At 40.9% G+C, this 26,921-nt stretch overlaps 1 protein-coding gene across 5 annotated transcripts in view; it reads left to right on the top strand.

Annotated features, from left to right (window-relative positions):
* Positions 1-26,921, top strand: part of fgf12b (fibroblast growth factor 12b) — a 128,001-nt gene that overhangs the window by 81,705 nt on the left and 19,375 nt on the right. For 4 of the 5 annotated variants that reach the window (XM_064984115.1, XM_064984114.1, XM_064984112.1 and 1 more), the window contains 2 exons: positions 20,133-20,243; positions 24,540-24,643. In XM_064984115.1, the coding sequence (XP_064840187.1) occupies positions 20,133-20,243; positions 24,540-24,643 (215 nt within the window). Of the gene's footprint in view, positions 1-17,116; positions 17,355-20,132; positions 20,244-24,539; positions 24,644-26,921 lie in introns of those variants that run through there. The other variant, XM_064984111.1, reaches the window with a different exon arrangement.

Here is a 26,921-nt window from a genome sequence, read left to right as displayed (position 1 = left end):
AGCGTTTTAAGAAACCCAGCGCTAACCTGCAGGATCACGTAAAATTCTGTTGCTTGTCAACACTCAGCTTGTCACAACATCATAATGGTTGACATGAGCACCCCCACGTGGCTAGATTGTGCATAGAGTACCCTAGGTCTGGGGATATGTGAAACTTCACCCTCAACACATGATGTGAAGATGAGCCTAGATATAGCTTATTATCTGTCTTACAGACATGGCTCAAAACAAGAGACTAGCCCAGACATGGTAGAAGAGAGGGACACAGTATGCAATAATTCTCAATCATAAAACGGTGGTGGCAGTCTCAAGAGAGAGTGCCAGTAGCAAAAGGGTTGCTGGTTCAATTCCCATGGTGGACAGAGAGCAATTGGGTGCAAATCTCATGTACCAGCTTCTGCCGTTGTGCCCTTGAGCAAGGCACCTAACCGGCTCTAGGGGTGTTGCTCAGCAGCTGACCCTATGCTGCTTCCAGCCTTTTGTACGTGTGGTTTTTGGGGAGGTTGGGAATTTCCGATACAATAAAATTTTATTCTAGGTTGTTTTGTAAAATTAGAGATGGTCATTATTTAAGCATAACGAAAGCAGTCAGAGTACAGTGATTTACTTACATTTAGGATACTGATGGGAGAGTGCAGCACACTCTTGAAAAAAATGACCAGTGAATTTTATTTGACCACAGAATATACATTTTACCATATGTAACCGGTGGCTAATATACCCCACTGCCCTCGTACCTTACAGCTGCTGTGTGTGCATGATGAGGCACCTGGATGTTTTTAGATTCCGTTTAAAAGCCAGTTGTGTTTCAGATTCATACATTTTACTGAAGCCACATTTCTAAATTAGTCACTAGTTGTGGAATGGACCTCAGAGACGTTGACACATCAAACATTTAACGTGTGTATGTGTGTGTGTGTGTGAGAGAGAGAGAGAGAAACAGAGGAGGAATATAGGCCATATAAAGTAAGAGTATATCTATGTGTGGGTACCGGCTAAAATAGCAAGGCTATCTTTCAGTGCAATCTCTTGGAATATACAAAGAGATGTATCTTTCTAAACTACAGGATAAAATACTGTGTTTAGGGTTTAAGATCAGTCATTCATCGTTCAGATATGATCAGACAGTGCTGATGTTCATTGTAGTGTACAGTTCTCAGGAACATACACTAGATGGCAATGTCTCTCATGGATAACTCACCTATCAGCATACACAGTATTTGCTTTCTATACTGCAAGGATTCATCTTACAGTAGCCTCGTTATGTGCTCATTATTTGTATTTGTGTGTCTTCACAAGCTATCTATCCACAGACACTTAATATGCACACCTGTGCAACAGACCTGGGTTCAAATACTATTTGCTTTAGTGCCAGATGGGCAGACGTTTGCATTCATTTTGTCAGGAATGCTAAAAAAAAATATATATATTTTTTTTTAAACGTAACCTTTATTTAACTAGGCAAGCCAGTTAAGAACAAATTCTTATTTACAATGACGGACTATACCGTCAATCAAGCCCAGATAAAGTATTTGAGATCATTTCAAATATTATTTGCTGTGCAGATGCTTTTCGAGCAGAGAGAACTGCACTATAATAGATTCAGGGGACTGGGGAGTGTTGACTCTGGGCCAGAGCGTTCCCAGAGTGTTCTCAGCATTATGAAAATAGGAAGAACAAGACACTTGCTGACATTCACGTTGACTTGAATGTTTAATGTCGATAGCTTGCAGGCCGGCGGGCAAGAGGTTTTTCATGTACCTAGTAACACTTTAAAAACACACTGCAAGCTACTCATTGCCTCCCTCCTCATCTTCCATGGCATAAGACCATATAAGTCATTATCATCATCATAATTTCCTCCTGCCTCTACTGTGTGCTGTAGTTTGACTCAGCCAGATGCACACAGAGAGGAAGTTGTAGGAAAGTTGTCCTATTCACTCACACTGGAAAGAAAGAGTTGGATGCATGCAACATAAAATGACTGAGTTTGAGAATAAAATAAAATAAAAAAAGAGTAGTATGAATTTTAGTCATCTGACATTTTTTATTTAACTTTTATTTTATCATGGAGTCATACTGAGACCAAAGTCTGTTTTTACAGATATTGCAGAAATACACACATCAAAATACAAATACAAAATGCAAGCAGAAAGAAAACACACTCATAAAAAACAACCACATTCATCAGTAATAAGGTCCTGAAATCAGTTTTATGAATTGCCCTAGAGGCACCAAAACTTCACATTTAAGAACATTTTTAAGATTGATCCACAAATAAGGTGCAAAAAAAACCTAAAACTGATTTACCTGACTTAGTAGAGACCGAAGGAATTTCCATAAACCAGGTGTGGTAACTAAAGGTTAGTAATGATGCTAGGTACAGTGGGAGTTTTTGTGCCTTATGAAAACATAGCAATGTACGTGACATCAGAGGGCCAACCAACTTTCTGGTAGAGATCTGCATCTAACTGCTTTAATGAAGTGGTAGCTGCGTTCATATAAATGATGGCATCATAGTTTTGCATCAGTAGGAACGTCGACTGAATGTGTCGACTGAAGGCACAACCTATTTGTATAGATGGAGCACAGCTTCTTAACTAACTAATCAATGTTTTTTAAATTACAGATGCCTAGATATTAGTATTTATTAATGATTAATAAATACAATTAAGGATTAAGGATCCCTGCCAGTAGCTACTCTCCCTAGGGCCCAGCAACATTAAGGTAGTTTAAAATATTACATGGCATTACATGTCATAACACTTTTCATGACACATTAAGTGTGTGCCCTCAGGCCACTACTCTACTACCACATATCTACAATACAAACTCCATATGTACGTGTGTGTATAGTGCGTATGTTATCGTATGATAGTACTTTGACCTAATCTAAAACTCGACTGATGTTCGTTATTGTTATGTAATTTTGTGTTACTTTTCATATTTTCCATTAGTTTATTTAGTAAATATTTTCTTAGCTCTATTTCTTGAACTGCATTGTTGGTAAAGGGCTTGTCAGTAAGCATTTCATGGTAAGGTCTACACCTGTTGTATTCGGCACATGTGACAAATAACATTTTATTTTAGAATACATTTCATAGATAAGAAAGTTCTTGGCTGAGATTTGAAAATTTTAGCCAGGTAAGAAAGTTTTAAAGTAGGGTGATAGTTATTTAGGTCACCTTCCAAACCTTGGGGATTGTACCAGATATAATCGTCAGGTTAATAATTCCGCAAACAGGGGGGCGGGCAGAGAGCTGAAGCAAAATTGGATCACGCATATAAGCCCCAATCTTAAGCAAGGCATCTAGTACATCACAGGTAGTAGATTGTTGAAAATGAAAACAAAGATTCATTAACTTCTTGGTGACAGGGGGGCAGTATTGAGTAGCTTGGATGAATAAGGTGCCCAGAGTAAACTGCCTGCTACTCTGATCTATATTTCTGCTTTTTGTGACACCTCTCTTTGGTTGGAAAATGGCTGAATGCTTTCTGTGACTAGTTGCTGACCTAACATAATGATATGTTCTGCTTTCGCCGAAAAGCCTTTTTGAAATCGGACACTGTGGTTGGATTAATGAGAACTGTATCTTTAAAATGGTGTAAAATACTTGTATGGTTGAGGAATTTTAATTATGAGATTTCTGTTTTATTTTGAATTTGGCACCCTGCAATTTCACTGGCTGTTGGCGAGGTGGGACGCTAGCATCCCGAATGATCCCAGGGAGGTTAAAAGAAGACGGGTTAACCAGAGTCAGCTAGAGGCTGGGAAGAGCAGTCAACCAGGGTAAAACACACCACGTTAATCTCAAATATGAAAACTGCCGAGTTGATAAAATGCCAGTTAAAAGTATCACTTATCACATTCTTCTCACGTAATGATGCCAGGGTCAGACAGAACTAAGCAAGGAAGAATAGGAATTTGTACGCTTTAGTGCATTAACTTCTTTTACAAAATTTAGACGGTATATACAACGAAACTGAGCGTCATAAAACAAGGAGGAGTCGTGACATTGATTTAGCTTTCTTAATCAAAATAGTACATATGTTTCTCAGTCTGAAGGAATGCCAATCCACTACAGTCAGTTATCCTTGCTTTGTCCAAGACCTGGTCTGAATGAACTCAGATAGCTCCGAAGAGCTAACCCTCCATATCTTTAACTCTGGATTGTTTAAAAGGGGCATGTTTATCTACCAGAGGAATAAACATGGAGGCTACAATTTCTAGAGCCAACTCAGGGTCAAGAATAGAGGAGACAGTGGATCATTTAGAGTAGAACATTTAATCTAAAAATCCTTGAGGAGAAAAATAACATCATAACATAAAACTCTCCTAGAGGACAGCAAAAACGTCACCCCCACGGCAGGCAGCAAGTGGATCGATCCGCCTGTCCATTGACACTCAGCTGCAGCCCTGGTGTTGTGTTTTCCCAATCGATAGGGAAAGTGCACCAACAGAGGTCACGGAAATGACAGCATGGTGATTGTGAAGGCATACCATGCAACACACACACGCGCGTGCACACACACACACACACACACACACACACACACACACACACACACACACACATACACACACACACACACACATAGTGTTGAATCAGCAGTGGAGTTGAAGTTCTAATTTAAGTATGCTAAAACACAGTTTGAACTTGAAGGTAGTTTCTGGGGCCATTGCTAACTAGAGTTAGCTGATTGAAAGTCTACAAGAGCAGCTAGCATGCATAAACATAAAATGTTAGCTGTTCCTGTAGACTTCCAGTCATTGCGCTAGTTAGCAATGGCTCCTGATACTACCTTAAATGTCCTTCAAACTGCATGCAGAGACATACAAATGGTATCCATGAGTTGTTTACAGAGAGATTATTTCACTTAACTCACTGTATCACAATTCCATTGGGTCAAACATGTATATACACTAAGTTGAGTGCCTTTAAACAGCTTGGAAAATTCCAGAAAATTATGTCATGGCTTTAGAAGCTTCTGATGGGCTAATTTGACATCATTTGAGTCAATTGGAGGTGTACCTGTGGATGAATTTCAAGGCCTATCTTCAAACTCAGTGCCTCTTTGCTTGACATCATGGGAAAAATCAAAAGAAATCAGACAAGACCTCAAAGTCTGGTTTGTCCTTGGGAGCAATTTCCAAACGCCTGAACGTACCACATTCACCTGTGCAAACTATAGTATGCAAGTATAAACACCATGGGACCACACAGCAGTCATACTGCTCAGGAAGGAGACGCGTTCTGTCCCTTAGAGATGAACGAACTTTGGTACGAAAAGTGCAAATTAATCCCAGAACAACAGCAAAGGACCTTGTGAAGTTGCTGGAGGAAACAGGAACAAAAGTATCTATATCCACAGTAAAACAAGTCCTATATTGACATAACCTGAAAGGCCGCTCAGCAAGGAAGAAGCCACTGCTCCAAAACCGCCATAAAAAAGCTAGACTACGGTTTGCAACTGCACATGGGGACAAAGATCATACTTTTTGGAGAAATATCCTCTGGTCTGATGAAACAAAAATATAACTGTTTGGCCATAATGACCATTGTTATGTTTGGAGGAAAAAGGGGGAGGCTTGCAAGCTGAAGAACAACATCCCAACCGTGAACCACAGGGGTGGCAGCATCATGTTGTGGGGTTGCTTTGCTGCAGGAGGGACTGATGCACTTCACAAAATAGATGGCCTCATGAGGATGGAAAATGATGTGGATATATTGAAGCAACATCTCAAGACATCAGTCAGGAAGTTAAAGCTTGGTCACAAATGGGTCTTCCAAATGGACAATGACCCCAAGCATACTTACAAAGTTGTGGCAAAATAGCTTTATGGAAAACCAAGTCAAGGTATTGAAGTGGCCATTACAAAGCCCTGACCTCAATCCTAAAGAAAATTTGTGGGCAGAACTGAAAAAGCGTATGCGAACAAGGATGCCTACAAACCTGACTCAGTTTCACCAGCTCTGTCAAGAGGAATGGGCCAGAATTCACCCAACTTATTGTGGGAAGCTTGTGGAAGGCTACCTGAAACATTTGACCCAAGTTAAACAATTTAAAGGCACTGCTACCAAATACCAATTGAGTGTATGTAAACTTCTAACCCACTGGGAATGTGATGAAAGAAATAAAAGCTGAAATAAATCACTCTCTACTATAATTCTGACATTTCACATTCTTAAAATAAAGTGGTGATCCTAAATGACCTAAGACATGTAATTTTTACTAGGATTAAATAAATGTCAGGAATTGTGAAAAACGGAGTTTAAATGTATTTGGCTGAGGTGTATTTAAACTTCCGACTTTAACTGTATGTCCAGTTTAGATTTAATGCACTCCAGAAAATAGCATTTGGCTGTTTCAGTAGAATGGTTAGTTCTGAATCCTAATTGCTTTTGATGTATGGAGTTGCCCTGATTGAGGTGATCAGTCAGATGATCAGCCACCCATCTTTCAGCTACTTTTGATAGCACTGGAAGATTGCTTATAGGTCGGTCACCAGATTTTAAAACCGGTATCACATTGGAGAAGAACCCATAGATGTACAATAGGGGCAATCATAGAATATTTGTGTCTCTTCAGGAATTCAGTGTCTAGACCAAGTACATATTTTGTTCTAGAGCTCCTGAAGAAGCTAATTGTTGTATTTTTTTTATTTTACCAGGCAAGGCAGTTAAGAACACATTCTTATTTTCAATGACGGCCTAGGATCAGTGGGTTAACTGCAGAGCTACAGATTGGTACCTTGTCAGCTTGGGGATTTGAACTTGCAGCCTCTCGGTTGATAGTCCAACGCTCTAACCACTAGGCTACCCTGCCGCCCCAGCCTACTGTCCACTGCTGATGCTGAGATTTCAGGAATTCTGAATATTGGTTTATTATTATCTATGGGAGTGAGAACTGTGGTCTTGGTTGAAAATCTTTGAGCCAGTTCCCTTACAGAGCCAACAAAAAAAGTGTTAAAGGTGGTGGATATGAAATTGGAGTCTTGAATTAGAATCCCATTAACCTTTAAATCGGGATGTTTTTTTTTTTTACTTTTCAGCTCCTCTCCCTGTTCGTTTAAGATTTTCCAAATCCCTTTGCCATGTCCTTTTGCTTCATAGATCATTCTGAAGAAGAACTCTGATTTTGATTATTCTTTTTAATATGCCATACCATCTTATTTCTCAGTGATGTAAATAGACATCTGTCATCATTCTGACCAGACTTCAGTGCTTTTTTCAAGGAAAGATCCCATTCTCTCATCTGCCTCCAGAGGTCCTAGTTGAGCCATGATAGAGAGGTTTTCCTTCTTGGCTTACGTAGAAATTTCCCGGTAAAAGTGGTATCCACTTTGTCAATAGCTGACAGAAATGTTCTGAATCCAGACTCTGGGTCTTCATTGCTTAACAGCTCAGACCAGTCAATTTGACTATAGCTTAGTTAGTTATAGCTTAGTTATTTATTCGATCAGGTCTGTTGGTAAACACCAGATCAATTTGAGTCTGGGATGTCTGTGTTAACCTGGTTGGTCCTTGTATTATTTGAGTCAGGTTAAAATTGTCTGTGATCTCTTAGAGTTTTCCCGTAAGTTTTGTTTTCCCAGTTTATATTGAAATCGCCTATGAAGATGATCTTATGATCACATTCTTTAAGCATGGCATTTAGATGGTCATAAAATGAGATATGAGATATCGGTGGTCGATATAATCCAATAATAATGAGACATATGAGGGAAGAGGAAGACATTCAGCCTGAATATAGTCATGGAATATCCAGGGACATTAAAGGCAGAAATAGGAGAAGATTTCTCCAGCCATTTTGCAGGGAAAAAAATCAAGATCAGAGTCATTCAATAAATGTTCTACCTGTTCATTCTTATAAATAATACTATGAATATACAGATGACCTTTTCATAATGGGTGGCAGTGTAGCCTAGCGGTTAGAGCGTTGGACCAGTAACCGGAAGTTTGCAAGTTCAAATCCCCGAGCTGACAAGGTACAAATATGTCGTTCTGCCCCTGAACAGGAAGTTAACCCACTGTTCCTAGGCCATCATTGAAAATAAGAATTTGTTCTTAACTGACTTGCCTGGTTAAGTAAAGAAAAAATAAATAAATTCCTCAAGGGTCCCAGAGTAATTTAGACTGATTAACAGTTTGAAAACGTACAATGTTTTCTAATAGCTGGTTTTAATGTCCATTATTGAATGCCTTTCTAACCAATCAGATACAAGTATTCAACAATGCTGTGGTATAATATTAATTCGTTTTCACCATTTGGTACCAGGTAATTACCAATTTTGAAAAATTATTTTATGTACCAGATAAAATACCCATTGATTCCTCAAACTCATAGTTTTAACTCCAGTGTTAAGGTACTTATAGTATAACAACATATGCAATTTATCCAAATTGTCTTTCAGTCAAGTGTTTGGGTGGCCCCAGCAGGAATCAAACCCACAACCTCTGTCTTTGCAAGCACCACACTCAATCAACTGAGCCACTCACAACCACAGTATCAGCAGCCAACTGTAGGCCTACCATTGCTGATTCGCTGAAGCAGGTCAGTGAGAAAACTAATCATGGCATCCTCTCTGTGAGTCACATGGGTCCTCTACTCTCAGCTCTGAGGTGATCAGAGCTGGGGGGGTTGAGTGGCAATCAGGAGAATGATAGAGAATGAGGTTGGCAGCCAAACCAAGCTCCATGCAGTCTAATGGTTTACATGCCCTCTATCCATTCTGTCCCATCACTGTGTATCACACAGAGCCTGTATAGATCATATCTTCTCGGTCTGTATAATAGTCAGAAATAGATTACACGAAGAGAAGCCTACTTTTGCATGTTTCATTGGTTTCCAGAAACTTTTGATTTTGTAAATAGGGATATTTTAGCCTATAGTTTGTTAAAGACAGGAGTTTTTGGGAAATTGTATCATGCAATCCAGTCTCTTTACAAAGTACCAATTGCTTGTGTGCGAATTAATGAAAATTGTTCCGATTGGTTTCCCACACCCTCGGGTGTAAAACAAAGACACGCCTTATCACCGACTGTTTGCTATGTTTATAAATGATTTGGCAAAATAAATGAAACAGTTAAATATTGGAGTAAGATGTAATGATGAAATGCTAAGTACCCTTTTATATGCTGATGATATTATTTTGATGGTGGAAACTGAACAAGACCTGCAGAACATGTTATTATGTGCAGTCAGTTAGTGTAAAAAATGGAGACCCAGACAAAAACACAGATAGTACCTGTTTTTCTAAAATGCATTAAGAGAAGTGTTTTGGTGAAGACATTCTTGAGTTCAGTAACAATTTTAAATATTACCTTTCTATATGGAACATTTGCCCTGTCCGAATCAGCAAGTATAGCTCTTAAGGGAGTTATAGGAAAACAAAAACACTCAAAGATATTGGTCATGCTATGTATTCCAAACTGTATCAGACATGCGTGTGTCCTGTTCTGGACTATTCAGCAGGAGTGTGGGGTGCAAAGCATCTCAAAAATGAACAGAGCAGTACGTCCATAACAGAGCAGTACGTTACTTTTTAGGTATCCACAAGTTTGCACCTATACTTGCAATAACTGGGGACATGGGCTGGGAACCCTAGGAGGTGAGATGGAAGGTGTATATGGTGAGACTTTGGGATAGACTGTTGGATATACCTAGCAAAGTTTTTCAATGGGATCTATCCAAAGGGGGAGCGTGGGCAACTGATATGTCTGACATTTTCCAACAGTCTGACTGTGAACATCCTGTACAAAAACCAAATTAAGGGAACAAAGAAGACCTCTCCAGTAGGTACCAAAACATTCAAAGGCCATTTTCTCAAAAGTTATTAGGGCTATCTTCTGTATACCACCCCTAACTTGTCACAGCACAACTGATTGGCTCAAATGCATTAAGAAGGAAAGAAACTCCACAAATGCAAAGGCAAACCTGTTAATTTAAATGCATTCCAGGTGACTAACTCATGAAGCTGGTTGAGAGAATGCCAAGATTGTGCTAAGAGTCTTGGTGGTTCCAAACATCTTCCATTTAAGAATGATGGAGGCCACTGTGTCTTGGTTTCATCAGACCAGATAATCTTGTTTCTCATGGTGTGAGAGTCTTTGGGTGTCTTTTGGCAAACTCCAAGCTGTCTGTCATCTGTCTTTTACTAAGGAGTGGCTTAGGAAGAATCTTGGTGGTTCCAAACTTCTTCCATTTAAGAATGATGGAGGCCACTGTGTTCTTGGGGACCTTCAATGCTGCAGAAGTGTTTTGGTACCATTCCCCAGATCTGTGCCTCAACACAATCTTGTCTCGGAGCTCTACGGACAATTCTTTCATCCTCGTGGCTTGTTTTTTTCTCTGATATGCACTGTCAACTGTGGGAACTTATTTTGACAGGTGTGTGCCTTTCCAAATCATGTCCAATCAATTGAATTTACCACAGGTGGAGTCCAATCAAGTTGTTGAAACACCTCAAGCATGATCAATGGAAACAGGATGCACCTGAGCTCAATTTCGAGTCTCATTGCAAAGGGGCTGAATATTTATGTAAATAAGGTATCTGTTTTTTATTTAAATGTAATATATTTGCAAAAAAATCTAAAAACCTGTTTTCACTTTGTCATTATGGGGTATTGTGTGTAGATTGCTGAGGATAACAAAAAATATATATTTTAGAATAAGCCTGTAATGTAACAAAATGAATACTTTCCAAAGGCACTGTATATATATATATTATTATTTTTAACCTTTATTAAACTAGTCAAGTCAGTTAAGAACAAATTCTTATTTTCAATGACGGCTTAGGAACAGTGGGTTAGCTTCCTTGTACAGGGTCAGAACGACAGATTTTTTTCCTTGTTAGCTCAAAGGATTCGATCTTGCAACCTCTCGGTTACTAGTCCAACGCTCTAACCACTAGGCTACCTGCCGCCCCAATGTATGTACAGCGGGCCAAAAAACTATTTAGTCAGCCACATGAGAGAGGTCTGTAATTTTCATCATAGGTACACTTCAACTATGACAGAAAAATAGAGAAAAAAAAATCCAGAAAATCACATTGTAGGACTTTGAATGATTTTATTTGCAAAATATGGTGGAAAATAAGTATTTGGTCAATAACAAAAGTTTATCTCAATACTTTGTTATATACCCTTTGTTGGCAATGACAGAGGTCAAACGTTTTCAGTAAGTCTTCACAAGGTTTTCACACATTGTTGCTGGTATTTTGGCCCATTCCTCCATGTAGATCTCCTCTAGAGCAGTGATGTTTTGGGGCTGTTGCTGGGCAACACGGACTTTCAACTCCCTCCAAAGATTTTCTATGGGGTTGAGATCTGGAGACTGGCTAGGCCACTCCAGGACCTTGAAATGCTTCTTACGAAGCCACTCCTTCGTTGTCCGGGCGGTGTGTTTGGGATCATTGTCATGCTGAAAGACCCAGCCACGTTTCATCTTCAATGCCCTTGCTGATGGAAGGAGGTTTTCACTCAAAATCTCACGATACATGGCCCCATTCATTCTTTCCTTTACACGGATCAGTCATCCTGGTCCCTTTGCAGAAAAACAGCCCCAAAACATGATGTTTCCACCCCCGTGCTTCACAGTAGGTATGGTGTTCTTTGGATGCAACTCAGCATTCTTTGTCCTCCAAACACGACGAGTTGAGTTTTTACCAAAAAGTTATTTTGGTTTCATCTGACCATATGACATTCTCCCAATCTTCTTCTGGATCATCCAAATGCTCTCTAGCAAACTTCAGACGGGCCTGGACATGTACTGGCTTAAGCAGGGGGACATGTCTGGCACTGCAGGATTTGAGTCCCTGGCAGCGTAGTGTGTTACTGATGGTAGACTTTGTTACTTTGGTCCCAGCTCTCTGCAGGTCATTCACTAGGTCCCACCGTGTGGTTCTGGGATTTTTGCTCACCGTTCTTGTGATCATTTTGACCCCACGGGGTGAGATCTTGCGTGGAGCCCCAGATCGAGGGAGATAATCAGTGTTCTTGTATGTCTTCCGTTTCCTAATAATTGCTCCCACAGTTGATTTCTTCAAACCAAGCTGCTAACCTATTGCAGATTCAGTCTTCCCAGCCTGGTACAGGTCTACAATTTTGTTTCTGGTGTCCTTTGACAGCTCTTTGGTCTTGGCCATAGTGGAGTTTGGAGTGTGACTGTTTGAGGTTGTGGACAGGTGTCTTTTATACTGATAACAAGTTCAAACAGGTGCCATTAATACAGGTAACGAGTGGAGGACAGAGGAGCCTCTGAAAGAAGAAGTTACAGGTCTGTGCGAGCCAGAAATCTTGCTTGTTTGTAGGTGACCAAATACTTATTTTCCACCATAATTTGCAAATAAATTCATTAAAAATCCTACAATTTGATTTTCTGTTTTTTTTCTTCTCATTTTGTCTGTCATAGCTGAAGTGTACCTATGATGAAAATTACAGGCCTCGTCTTTTTAAGTGGGAGAACTTGCACAGTTGGTGGCTGACTAAATACTTTTTTGCCCCACTGTACGTATGTGTGTTCAGTGCATTCAGAAAGTATTCAGACACCTTCACTTTTCCAACATTTTCTTACATTACAGCCTTATTCTAAAATGGATAAAACATCCATTTTAATTCCCATTCAGTCGCAGACCGATAAATCTCCGGTCGTCGGTATTAGGCCTTCTGATTGATCAACTTTTACTTGTGACAAAGTCAGCAAAGGACATCACTGCATTTGGACTGCATTTGCAGCCGAAATGGACTCAACCAGAAAAATGATATGACACAACTTAGCCACACCACCTAGTGGGCATGCGTGATGGTGTAGCCCAGGGATGAACTCATCATTTTGTATTTTATTTATTATGGATACCCGTTAGCTGCTGCCAAGGCAGAATTAAGGCAGTTTATGCCGTTTTAAAACATTACAATACATTCACAGATTTCACAGCACACTGTGTGCCCTCAGGCCACTTCTCCACCACTACCACATATCTACAGTACAAAAACCATGTGTACATGTATGTATAGTCCATATGCATGCATGTGTGCATATGTTTGTGTTGCTTCACAGTCCCCACTGTTCCATAAGGTATATTTTTATCTGTTTTTAAATCAAATGTTATTGCTTGCATCAGTTACTTGATGTGGAATAGAGTTTCATGTAGTCATGACTCTATGTAGTACTGTGCGCCTCCCATAGTCTGTTCTGGAGATGGAGAATGTGAAAAGACCTGGCATGTCTTGTGTGGTATCCATGGGTGTCTGAGCTGTGCACCAGTTGTTCAAACAGACCGCTTGGTACATTCAACACCCCTCATTAATACAGGTAGTGATGAAGTTAATCTCTCCTCTTAGCTCTCTGTGTACATCCAAGGACCATAGTGGCTCCCACATCCACATATTTGTATGTTTTATTTAACTAGGCAAGTCAGTTAAGAACAAATTCTTATTTTCAATGACTGCCTAGGAACTGTCTTGTTCATGGGCAGAACGGCAGAACAAATTACCTTGTCAGCTCGGGGATTAGATCTTGCAACCTTTCGGTCACTAGTCTAACGCTCTAACCACTAGGCTACCTGCCTCCCCATGCGGTCAGTGCTGGCCCTAAGCAACATTTTGTTATTTAATATGATATCTGGTGAGAGTCCCTAACAAAATCAATGGGGGCCCCCTTTCGGTAATTCAACCATGATTACTACAAGTATAAAACACGTTAGCTCACATGGGCTAATTGAATGACTGTCAGTGAAAAACTGCTGATCCACATCCACATTTCGAAATTGACCTTGTGTATTATACTATTCTAACTATCAACAGTAAGTTGAGACGCTGACTGAGCCCCCCCCCCCCCAAAAAAACAAAAAATCCCTGTGCCAAATGGAACAAGACACTTTTAACCCGCATCGGCCCTGAGAGATGCACAGTGAGGAGTATCCTGAGTGAATAATTTCCACTTGACACGACAGAAGGTTTTGGAGAGAGAGAGAGAGGCCCGCTCGGTGATCCATTTTAGAATAGCATGAGTGTGTGACTTGTTCACGGTGGAGGATTCACTTGCGTGCGTGTCACTTGCTGTAACCTAAAAAAAGCTACACTGGATGGAATTGTCTCAGTTGCTAGAACATGAGAATCACCAAAACACCCCACAACTGCACTATCATTCTGGACAAATGAGAGATGGGAATATTAAGTGATCGGCTATAACAAGAGATCGCCCTGTTTATGGAAGTGTCCTCAAGCCATTTCTCAGCACAATGTGGTATAGGATATTCATGAATGATCAGACCATTAGACCTTCTTGCTGATATCATCTGTTTCAATGTGCCTATGGTCATCAATTAAAGCGTGTCGAATTACTTTATTGCGCTCGCCCCCCAAAAGGTACTTAAACGATATCATAACCATCATCGATAAAAGACCTGGCCTACTCACCACATTCTTATCGGCAGACTGAACAGCCTTGGTTTCTCACATGACTGCCTCGCCTGGTTCACCAACTACTTCTCAGACAGAGTTCAGTATGTCAAATTGGAGGGCCTGTTGCCCGGACCTCTGGCAGTCTCTATGGTGGTGCCACAGTGTTCAATCCTCAGACTGACTCTTTTCTCTGTATACATCAATGATGTCACTCTTGCAGCTGGTGATTCTCTGATCCATCTCTACGCAGACGACACCATTCTGTATACTCCTGGCCCTTCTTTGGACACTGTGTTAACTAACCTCCAGACGAGCTTCAATGTTATACTCTCCTTCCGTGGCCTCCAACTGCTCTTAAATGCAAGTAAAACTAAATGCATGCTCTTCGACCGATCGCTGCCCGCACCAGCCCGCCCGTCTAGCATCAATACTCTGGATGGTTCTGACTTAGAATATGTAGACAACTACAAATACCTGTAAAATGCAGTCTATCACAGTGCCATCCGTTGTCACCAAAGCCCCATATACTACCCACCACAACGACCTGTATGCTCTCGTTGGCTCGCCCTCACTTCATATTCGTCGCCAAACCCACTGGCTCCAGGTCATCTATAAGTCTTTTGTAGGTAAAGACGTATAGATGAAAGCCCCGTCATATCTCAGCTCACTGGTCACCATAGCAGCGCTCCAGCAGGTATATTTCACTGGTCACCCCCAAAGCCAATTCCTCTTTTGGCCGCCTTTCTTTCCAGTTCTCTGCTGCTAATGACTGGAACGAATTGCAAAAATCACTGAAGCTGGAGACACCCGCACTAACTTTAAGCATAAGCTGTCAGAGCAGCTTACAGATCATTGCACCTGTACATAGCCCATCTGTAAATAGCCCATCCAACTACCTCATGCCCATATTGTTATTTTATTTTTTCTCCTTTGAACCCCAGTATCTCTACTTGCACATTAATCTTCTGCACATCGGTCACTCCAGTGTTTAATTGCTAAATTGTAATTAATTCACCACTACAGTCTATTTATTGCTTTACCACCCTAATCTTACCTCATTTACACACACTGTATATAGACTTTTCTACTGTATTATTGACTGTATGTTTGTTTATTCCATGTGTAACTCTTGTGTTGTTGTTTGTATCCCACTGCTTTGCTGGTTAACGTTCTCAATATCTGCTCTGAAGACGAGCTCATGTCTAAAGGAGGGTTAAAAAAACACCCTGTTAAGAACTCTTTTTTTTTTAAATAAATATATATTGACTTTCAATGTCACAGGTCGCAGTTATAAATGATGTTCTCAACTAGCCTACCTGGTTAAATAAAGGTGGGGGGAAAAAAATGCTCGACCTTCTCTTTTTGAATTGGGTTTACAGTATAAAGTAGAGAGATGCAGTGCCTCGGGACAGCCGGTATCCAGCTGGTTCATGTGTGTGGTAGGTTACAGGTACAGACACAGGCTACTAGCCTAGGGACTAGGTTTGCACTACCTCGCCCCCAGTCCATAGGCTATATTGCGCGCAGGAAGTATGTCTGGTGCGCGAGATCGGTTTGTGTAATGGAGACCTGCCTTTCTCATAGCCTTTGGTGAAATGATGTTGAATTACGGAATTTATCTGCTGCTGGCGCACCTACTGCCAAGCAGCCCACCATCACTTTCGTTTACAATGCACCCCCACCACTTCTCTCTAACTCTCTTTCCTCCCTCCTGCACTTTCTCCCTCCATCTCTCAACCACACACACACACTCGCTAAAGCCCGCTTCCTCTCTCTCTCGTTGGTTTCCTTTCCCTCTCTTTCTCTCAGCCTCCGTGATTTCCTCACCTGAACCACAATCACGTAGGATTGCATAGAGCGAAAAAGAAAGGCTGTTTGCAAACCAGGCAATGAAGAGTGGACTTCACCGGTTGCTTTGATAGTACTTTTCACCACAGGCTACAAGTGAGATTTGTGCTTCGATTTTTCCCACTGGGCACAGACGTCAATTCAACAACTATTCCACGTTGGTTGAAAGTAATTTTAAAGAAATAACGTGGAAACAACATTGGTTCAACCAGTGTGTTCGAATGATGTCAGTTTAGGATGCTCATTACCTGTCATGACAACATATATTTTCCGATTGTTCTCCAACTTGTTATAACTCTCCGTCTTCCAGAGAACATTGAGGTTTCGAATTTGGATTTTTTTTTAACCTGCTGCTCGAGTGTCGAGCCCATAGTAGTCCAAAATACCATGCCGTCCGGGGGCTGGTGAACAGTGTGTCCGCGTTCGTGAACAGTGAACTCAGAAAGTTGTGCAATGTCGAGCACTAGAAATTTCGAGGAGTGAAAACGATGGATAATGAAACTATTCACGGGACATTTTATCAGGATAACTGGGAATAACTGGACTGGAGATAAAAGAGTACTTTGGAGAAATGTACACAATGTGCTGAATGTAAAATACAAATGTGTTTATTTAGAGATATAGTAGCCTACATATTTGTAAAGACTGCCTTTGCAATATTTCATATGTATATCGATGTTGTTACCGTTATTTAGATCGCAAATATGTTTGATTTCAGCATTCAGCAAGTTCAGTCATTTTATGCACCTTACCTACATATTTATCATCATGGCGCACTTACGCAACCTTATGCATTGGACCAGCCATAATCAGCACCCTCAGCAGTATCTTCACAACATCTCGCTCATAGTAGATGCGGAGACGATTCAAGTGGTCTACACTAGGGTTAGTCTACCGGGGAGATGGCGGCGGCGCTCGCCAGCTCCCTGATACGACAGAAACGTCAAGCAAGAGAGGCAAACAGCGAAAAGGTCGCTACTTCGAAACGGCGCACCAGCCCCAACAAAGATCCCCGCTCCTTGTGTGAGAGGCATATATTTACTGTCTTCAACAAAATTCGGTTCTGCAGCGGCAAGAAAAGACCAGTCCGCAGGAAGCCAGGTCAGTGACCTCAGAGCAGGGCTGCGTTCAGTACATTAAAACGTAATATAACGTTCAATTTAACGGAAACGGCGCTGTACTGTTACTGTTTAACGTCACTCATTGCTTCAAGATCACACCCTGCACATCCACTGAGCGGAGAAAACATATCTCAGTCTGTTCAATAATTTACAAGAACGTTTTGGGGAAACGTGTTGTTCAGTTCAAATCATTCCGCAAATTCAGAATTTGCTCAAATTGAGCTGTACGTTTTAAAAAAATGTTTTATACAAAAACCATTATAACAATGATTTTTGTCCAAAGTAACAGTTAGCAAAATCAGGTAAATTGATAAACGCACACTTTGTTTAACCTCAATGTCAACTTGTTTTCACATTGCATTGTTGTTTTAAGCTGTACAGATAATGTATTTGAAATGTTTTCATTGTATTTTGAACGCTTTCAGACTGAGCATTTGAAATGTTACGAGTACTTTGGGGGCCAGGGAAAATGTATGGGAGTAAAAAGTACATATCTTTAGGAATTTAGTGGAGTAAAAATAGAAGTTGTCAAAAATATAAATAGTAATGTAAAGTACAGATACCGAAAAAAGTACAGATTTAAGTAGTACTTCAAAGTATTTTTTCTTTACACCACTGAGCATGCCACCATCAGAGTCAATTCAAACTTTTTGCGTGTTTTTATGTTGGCATAATACATCATTTTAAAGAAGTCCATAACTAAACATTGATATGCACAGTTGAAGCAACCTCTCTCCCCTCTTCATTTCACCTGGGGGGGACATCCAAGTTTTAAAATCCATGTAGGATACTGGTCAAGTGAGTTACAACAGCAATGCTCCAAGGGCTATTTAGTCTGGTTGTCTACAGGTAAATGTTTATTAGTTAGGGGGTTGCTGCACTGAGTGCCCTTAAAACAACAAAAAAAACATGAAAAAAAACACATTTTTCACAAATCACGTGAAAAATGTCACGTGAAAACAAATAATGCACGGACCAGACATGGTTTTCAGACACATTAAGTTTTACATGGACGTTTAACATGACTCAGACTAGTGGTTTTCCAACATTTCACATGTGATATTCTAAACCAGCATATGCTTTTGAAACTGGTGGGATTAGATCCCAGGTCTCCCATGGGAGAAGCCAATGTCTTGACCATGCATATTTATTATCAATTTCTCTCAATCTCAGATATTGACTGTTCAATTCAAAATAGGGCTGTCAATTTTTTTTTTTACGTGACTATCATTCATGTGATGACATGCTATTTATAGAATAATTAACTATATTTAATTATTACGTAATTTAAATTAATCATGTAACAATTAACTAATTAGTATCTTGGGGCACCATAGGAAAAGTTTGTTTAATGAGTTACCGTTTCCCGAATTAACTCAAGAATATATCGGAATATCTTGATATCATTACAGTCAATAATTAATCATTTCCTCATTTCAGTCTCATTCTGAATGTCGTTGACCTCGTAAATCTGCACGAACCCTAGCCTAAATCATGAATTAGCGATGCACAAATTTGCTTAATTATTTATTTACTAACTAACTAAATAATCACACAGAATTACATAAGCACACACACTATTGTAGCCTGTTTATTAAATGTAACAAAAACCAATGGACAGCTAACAATAACAGAAGCTAAAAATGGCTAGCTAGGATGAAATGGAAGGCTAATAATAGAGTGGATAGCTCAGAAGTAAGAAATAATTATTTTTATGCTCAGGTAGGTAGGCTATGTAACCTTTTTATAGAAAAAATGGTTTATAGAATGCAACACATTTCAATTTACATGTAAGGTGAAAACACGCTATTCTCCTCACGTGAAAGGGTGTTGTTAACATGTAATCTATACATTTAATACATGTGAAAATATGGTTTCACATATTAAATCTAAGCTCAACATCTGAAAACATACATTTATCATGTGAAAACGTGAAACGCCAGTACTTGAAGTGAAGGAAGGCACACTAATGAACTGGACCAGAGCTATTAGTGTCCAGGGTAAGGTGAAGCATTTTTGGTGAAGAATGCTTTATTGATCCACCCATGGGCCAATTCTCACAGTGAGGCTACAAGTTAGTCAGAGGTCTGAGAGTATCATATCTGTCACCGATGGATAAGAAGAGGTGGACCACACATTTCTGCATCATATTTAACGTATCTCTCCACCTTTCAGGGTTTCTATCATCCACTGGGTCCACCTCATCATCAGCATTTAACTGGCACACCGACTTGCTTTAAATAGTGCTGTATTTTAGTCTTTTTATGTCTCTTCCTGCATAATTTGGGTGTTAGGCGGCTGTAGTGCCAAGTTTATCTGTCCCATATTGTGTGCCCAGTTCATGATCTGGAGGTGGCGTCTTCAACCGTTTATTTTTCAGTTCAGTTTTGACCCACCAACTGAAACCTTTTTTTTTTGTCTACAAGACTGGGAGATGGTTTAGATGGTTTTCCACTGATTAGTGTTATGTTGGTATCTGCATGCTCTGAATGCCCTTAGTACAATTAGCTGTTGTTTTCCCTGGTCAGCCCCTAGTCATTGAAATGGGTACTGAGGGTATGAGGGCATGACATTCAAGTGTTTTGGTGCCTAAGTGACCTGGGCCGTGGTCATTGCAATGGAAATCTAAAATGAGCTATTCTTATTGGACACATTCAGGTAGTCCCTCCCTGTTTCAGTCCATTTTATTCTGTTTGGTGCTTAATAAACACGACCCAAGCAGCTAGCTAACTCTTATCCCTGTTGTGTTATATTGCAGAGCCGCAGCTGAAGGGCATTGTGACTCGACTGTTCAGCGAGCAGGGCTTCTACCTGCAGATGAAACCGGATGGCACTATAAATGGGACCAAGGACGAGAACAGCGACTACAGTGAGTTTATATGACACACATTACAGTTCCCAACATGCACATCTCCTATCATACAATCTGAAAGTGTAATACACTTTGTCCTGGTGAGGTCACGTGGGTCTGAAAAAATGCCTAGCCCTTACGATGACAAATGCCATTTCATCATGACAGTGTACATGGATGTTGACACACCACAATCTAGAATTCCACAGATCACCTGTGCACGCCTCAACACTCAACACACACCCACTCAACGGTCAGGCCAGGAGCATTCCCATCCATCTGTCTGGTGGGAAGGGGATCTGTCCCCTCCTTGACTTACATGCAGTACCAGCCTAGAGGTACACAAGTTACGTGCATGCGTGCATGCACACCATGGCTTGTGTTCCTTGTGCGTGTACACACACACACACTAAAGAGATAGTTTAATAGATGCAGGAGTCACTTGATAGAGTTGAAGTCCAGAGCAAAGTGTTGGCCCTATAAGTCACATTTATCCAAAGCGACTTACAGTGCTTGCATACATTTTTGTATGGTGGGTGGTCCCACCTTTCGAACCCACTATCCTGGCATTGCAAGTGCCGGGCTCTACCAACTGAGCCACAGGGGGCCACTCATCCAACCTGTGTACTCTTGGAGTGAGGCACAACATGTTGCCAAGGACAGAATGAAGTAGAGGGAGCTCTTTGTTTCTCAATAGAGATGAAGAGTATTAAGTAAGTAGTTAACCTGTGCTTGGTCAATTCACACTACGACTATTTCCCTATCTATTCCATAGCAGAGTGTGTCTGTTAGCGCTGCAGCACACACTGTATTGCAGGGGCGAGATTACCTACTGTACCTGGCAGTTGTGAAAAGGCAGTGAAGAGTAGGCGGCCGCAGCCGCAGTTCCCACAGTAACTCAATTCGCAACTCTGCTGAACAAGAAAATTAAAGAAAGGCAAACTTCCTCTTCCCTTCTCCACTGCTGTACCAGCTGGAGAGAAGAAGAAGAAGAAGGCCTCTCATTGTATCAGAACGAAAATATCATAGCATACGAGTCTCCAGAGCTTCAGGGGAAGGAGAATATAAGAATCAACAGCTGGCAAGATGTTAAACTTATTTAGTTCACATCTCCTACTCATATTAAAGAGATAGATAGAGTAGAGAAGCCAGAAGTAAACCCAATGAGCTCTATCAGAAGAGAAGAGAGGAGAGGAGAGGAGAGAGGAAAGCTGATAAGACGAGAATGGGAGAGGAGGGGAAAAGAGGAAAAGATGGGTGAAATAGAAGAGAGGAGGAAAACAGGGCTGAGGAGAAGAGAGGCAAGGAAAGGAAAGGAGAGGTTGGAGAGGGACCCAAAAATGATCTTGTTTCCCGGCCCAAAACGAGTCGCCTGCCCAGTTGTGCTCTTTCAGGGTGGATGGATGGTGGGTACAGTACAGTATGTGTTTTCGTGGATTGAGAGAAGATTAATGCCTGGTGAGCTGTGTAGCCGGAGGGCTCCTTCTTCATACAGGAGCTCAGTTGCACCCACTCATGATGCTGGAGTATTTTTGCATCCCCTCCTTATCCCTTTTGTATTTGTGTCCTTGCGGATTATTTCACCTATCCCTCTCTGTTAAAAAAGTCAAAAAAAATTCTTCCTAGCCCATATCAAAGCATCCCGAAAGGCTTAGTGTTGTTATGTGATCCTTGAATGATCGTCGAAGCTCTTATTTGTGAGTTTTGGCATTATGGAGCTCCAAGGCTGGCGTTAATATGAGATTTATCGGCTGCCCGAATTACCGTACAGTGTTTTTTTTTCTGGGCTTTAGCTCAGAATCCAGGAAGCAATGGTGAGAAATGCTGCCAGGTCTTAGGATGGTTTTAAGGATATGATATGAAAATCTGGGATTGGTAAATCCTTTTTTGAACCTTTAATAAATGATTTGATACATAGCCATTAATTCTTTAAAAAATATAATTGATAAATGCCTCATGAGCTTAGTTCAACTGTCAACTTAAATATAAGCTTTATTAACTCCATTGTTTGTAAACAATGTAATTGTAAACAAACACTGTATAGCTTAAAAACATGATTATGGCCTAGACTCTATCCATAGCACAGCACTTTGGACAGCTGACAATTCCGTTTTCAATGGAGGCACATATCATGGGATCATAACTAATACACAAATATCATGATATTATCTTAAGGTGCAAGATTACATTTAAACATTTAACATTTGTGTAAAACATTTAAAGGATTGTGAGTCTAGTAATTGTTTTATTTTCTAAAGTCTAGCAACCCTGTTGCCAGCAGTCATGCCAGCTACAGGTAATTACCAAAATAGGGGAAACACTTGAGTAAATGATGGATACAAAGTACACTGAGTGTACAAAACATGAGGAACACCTTCCTAATACTGAGTTGCACTCCTTTTTGCCCTCAGAACAGCCTCAATTTCGTCAGACATGGACTCTACAAGCTGTCTTCCACAGGGATGCTGGCCCATGTTGGCTCCAGTGCTTCCAGCAGTTGTGTCGAGTTGGCTGGATGTCCTTTGCGAGGTGGACCATTCTTGATACACAGTGTTGCAGCTCTTGACACACTCAAATCGGTGCGCCTGGCATCTACTACCATACCCTGTTCAAAGGCACTTAAATATTTTGTCTTGCCCATTCACCCACTGAATGGCACCCATACACAATCCACATCTCAATAGTCTCAAGGCTTAAAAGTCCTTCTTTAACATGTCTCCTCCCTTAATCTACACTGAATGAAGTGGATTTAACAAGTGACATCAATAAGAGATCCCAGCGTTCAACTATATTCACCTGGTCAGTCTATGTCATGGAACAAGCAGGTGTTCCTAATGTTTTGTATACTCAGTGTATATTGAAAGCAGGTGCTTCCACACAGGTGTGGTTCCTGAGTTAATTAAGCAATTAACATCCCATCATGCTTAGGCTCATGTATAAAAATGTTGGGCAGGCCATTATTTTGGCTACAATGGCTATATCCCCATAGGATGACTATTTCCCCATCCAGAGGGCATGATTGGTCATTGAATGGTTTGATGAGCTTGAAAACGATGTAAACCTTATGCCACGGCCCTCTCAGTCATCAGATCTCAACCCAATTGAACACTTGTGGGAGATTCTGGAGCGGCACCTGAGACAGTGTTATCCATCAACAAAATACCAAATGATGGAATTTCTCGTGGAAGAATGGTGTCACATCCCTCCAGACACTTGTAGGATCTATGCCAAGGTGCATTGAAAATGTTCTGGCTCGCTCTACTAAGACACTTTATGTTGGTGTCTCCTTTTTGGCAGTTACCTGTAGTTAGACAAACTACTATAACTTGATTGATAGCATGACATGACATGGTAGCTAGTTATGAAGTTGGGAGATTGGGAACCTATCTAGCTGGCTAGCTAAAGCCAACTTCATAAAATGGTAGGGGCTAGTATTATGACCGGCAGCTAAAATCAAATGCTATGTGTGTGACTCTATACTCTCTCTCCTCCTCCACTGGCCTATGGGCATGACGCCCCTGCACAGAGTACACACACACACACACACACACACACACACACACACACACACACACACACACACACACACACACACACACACACACACACACACACACACACACACACACACACACACACACACACACACACACACACACACACATTTGTTCAGTCTCTTTATCCCACACATATACACTCACACTGACTCCACTTTACTCTCCCTCATGCATTTCTTTTGATCCACCCCCATCATGCTTAAACATCCACACACATGCATGCACAGTCACACGCACACACACATCATTTCTGGGCTCTTGCTTCGCTGCTCCACTGGCCTCTGGTATGCGTTACTCTTTTCTGCCTACAAAGGTAATTTGTTGGCCAACCAAGGAGCCTGTCGATTGAAATTGAATCAGTGCATCTGACAAGGGAGTGTTGGCACATTCCCCCATACCCCTGAGGTTCTTATTTGATTCGCTTATTACCTTTTCCCTTATTCCCTCAAAGATCCACCATAGACCACTTTCCTTCCACAGCCTACCTTATTCAATACAATGACTGGTTTTCTAAACAGTCAACACTCTTCCCAAATGTGAAAGTCACAGTGCTGTGATGTTGCTCTACTGCTGTACTGTATATAAATAGTAATGTGGGTAGGAATAAACTGTGACCTTTATTATACCTGTGTTCATTCTCCCTTATCCCTTCCTGTCTTTCTGTCTCTCTTTCTCGGTCTCTTTCTCCATGTATCTCTTCATGTATATCTCTTTTTTCCTCCCCATGTCTCTCTCTTTCCCTCCTCTCTCTCCTCAGCTCTGTTTAACCTCATCCCAGTGGGGCTGCGGGTGGTAGCCATCCAGGGGGTGAAGGCCGGGCTCTACGCAGCCATGAATGGAGAGGGCTTCCTCTACACCTCAGTAAGTCCTGCCTCTGCTACTCTAAAACTTGTCTGACTCCGAGTGTGTTTTTTGTGTGTGTGATTATATTCTAGATATATTAAAACTTGTTCTAGAAAAACTCTTTAGTAACTGGTACTTTTGTTGTACTGGATAATACGGACTTAGTACTGTGGACCAAGTCAGTTTAGATTCACTGTAGGTCTGCATTTGAACAGGTCTGCATTTGTTTGTCTCAAATGGCACCCTATTCCCTACATACACTCTAAGAAAAAAGGGTTCCAAAAGCGTTTTGAGGCTGTCCCCATAGGATAACCCTTTTTGGTTCCAAGTAGAACCCTCTCCAAAAGGGGTTCTTCAAATGGTTCTCCTATGGGGTCAGCCAAATAACCCTTTTTGGTTCTAGATAGCACCCATAGGGCTCTGGTCAAAAGTAGTGCACTGTATACTGATGCAACCTTTGTCTCTTCGGTTATTTATGGGTAATAGCTATTTAGTGTCTGCCTCAGTGAAGTCCTATTCTCTTTCCATCCCTCATTTCTATCTGTTCCCTCCTCTTCTCATGTTCCCTATTTCTCCACCTCCGATATCTTTTCTACCTCCCGTCCGGTGATACAGTGCCTTGTGAAAGTATTCGGCCCCCTTGAACTTTGCGACCTTTTGCCACATTTCAGGCTTCAAACATAAAGATATAAAACTGTATTTTTTTGTGAAGAATCAACAACAAGTGGGACACAATCATGAAGTGGAACGACATTTATTGGATATTTCAAACCTTTTTAACCTCTTGAAACTCCCCATCCCGGATCCGGGATTGTGACTAAGCCTCAGGCTCATTAGCATAACGCAACGTTAACGATTTCTGAAAATCGCATATAAAATTAAAATAATGCGTTTGCTCTCAAGCTTAGCCTTTTCTTAACAACACTGTCATCTCAGATTTTCAAAATATGCTTTTGAACCATAGAAATTGACTAATTTGTGTAAGAGTATGCAAAGCTAGCATAGCATTTTGTGTAGCATGTAGCACGCAACATTTTCACAAAAGCCAGATAACCAAATAAATAAAATCATTTACCTTTGAAGAGCTTCTGATGTTTTCAATGAGGAGACTCCCAGCCACATACCAGTTGCGCAGTGTTTCCTGAAAGCGTCTGTGTGTAGGAGAAATCGTTCCGTTTTCTACATTGCGCCTAGCTACCGAAACGAACCGAAAATGCAGTCACCTACAACGTGAAACTTTTTCCGGATTAACTACATAATATCGACCGAAACATGGCAAACGTTGTTTGGAATCAATCCTCAAGGTGTTTTTTCACATATCTCTTCATTGACATGCAGTTCGTGGAAGCTTGCTTCTCTCTCTGTGCCCCATGGAAAAATACTGGCAGGTGACTTTTGCGCACCAATTTCGGCGCAGGACACCGGGCGGACACGTGGTAAATGTGGTCTCTTATGGTCAATCTTCCAATGATCTGCCTACAAATACGTCACAATGCTGCAGACACCTTGGGGAAACGACAGATAGGGCAGACTCATTCCTCTTGCGTTCACAGCCATATAAGGAGATCATGAAAGACAGAGCCTCAAAAATCCTTGTCATTTCCTGGATGCCAAGTCATCTTGGTTTTGCCTGAAGCTCACGTTAAAGGGCACGCACAGAGAAGATATTTGTATTTCTGGACACGTCAGAGTGTTTTCTTTCGAACAGTAGCAATTATATGCATAGTCGAGCATCTTTTTGTGACAAAATATCTTGTTTAAAACGGGAACGTTTTTCTTCCAAAAATGAAATAGCGCCACCATAGGTGTAAGAGGTTAACAAATCAAAAACTGAAAAATTGGGCGTGCAAAATTATTCAGCCCCTTTACTTTCAGTGCAGCAAACTCTCTCCAGAAGTTCAGTGAAGATCTCTGAATGATCCAATGTTGACCTAAATGACTAATGATGATAAATACAATCCACCTGTGTGTAATCAAGTCGCCGTATAAATGCACCTGCACTGTGATAGTCTCAGAGGTCCGTTAAAAGCGCAGAGAGCATCATGAAGAACAAGGAACACACCAGGCAGGTCCGAGATACTGTTGTGAAGAAGTTTAAAGCCAGATTTGGATACAAAAAGATCTACCAAGCTTTAAACATCCCAAGGAGCACTGTGCAAGCGATAATATTGAAATGGAAGGAGTATCAGACCACTACAAATCTACCAAGACCTGGCCGTCCCTCTAAACTTTCAGCTCATACAAGGAGAAGACTGATCAGAGATGCAGCCAAGAGGCCCATGATCACTCTGGATGA

Source organism: Oncorhynchus masou, chromosome 13 (genome assembly GCF_036934945.1).
Source record: "Oncorhynchus masou masou isolate Uvic2021 chromosome 13, UVic_Omas_1.1, whole genome shotgun sequence".
Taxonomy (NCBI): Eukaryota; Metazoa; Chordata; class Actinopteri; order Salmoniformes; family Salmonidae; genus Oncorhynchus; species Oncorhynchus masou.
This window is presented reverse-complemented; position numbering and strand designations above follow the sequence as displayed.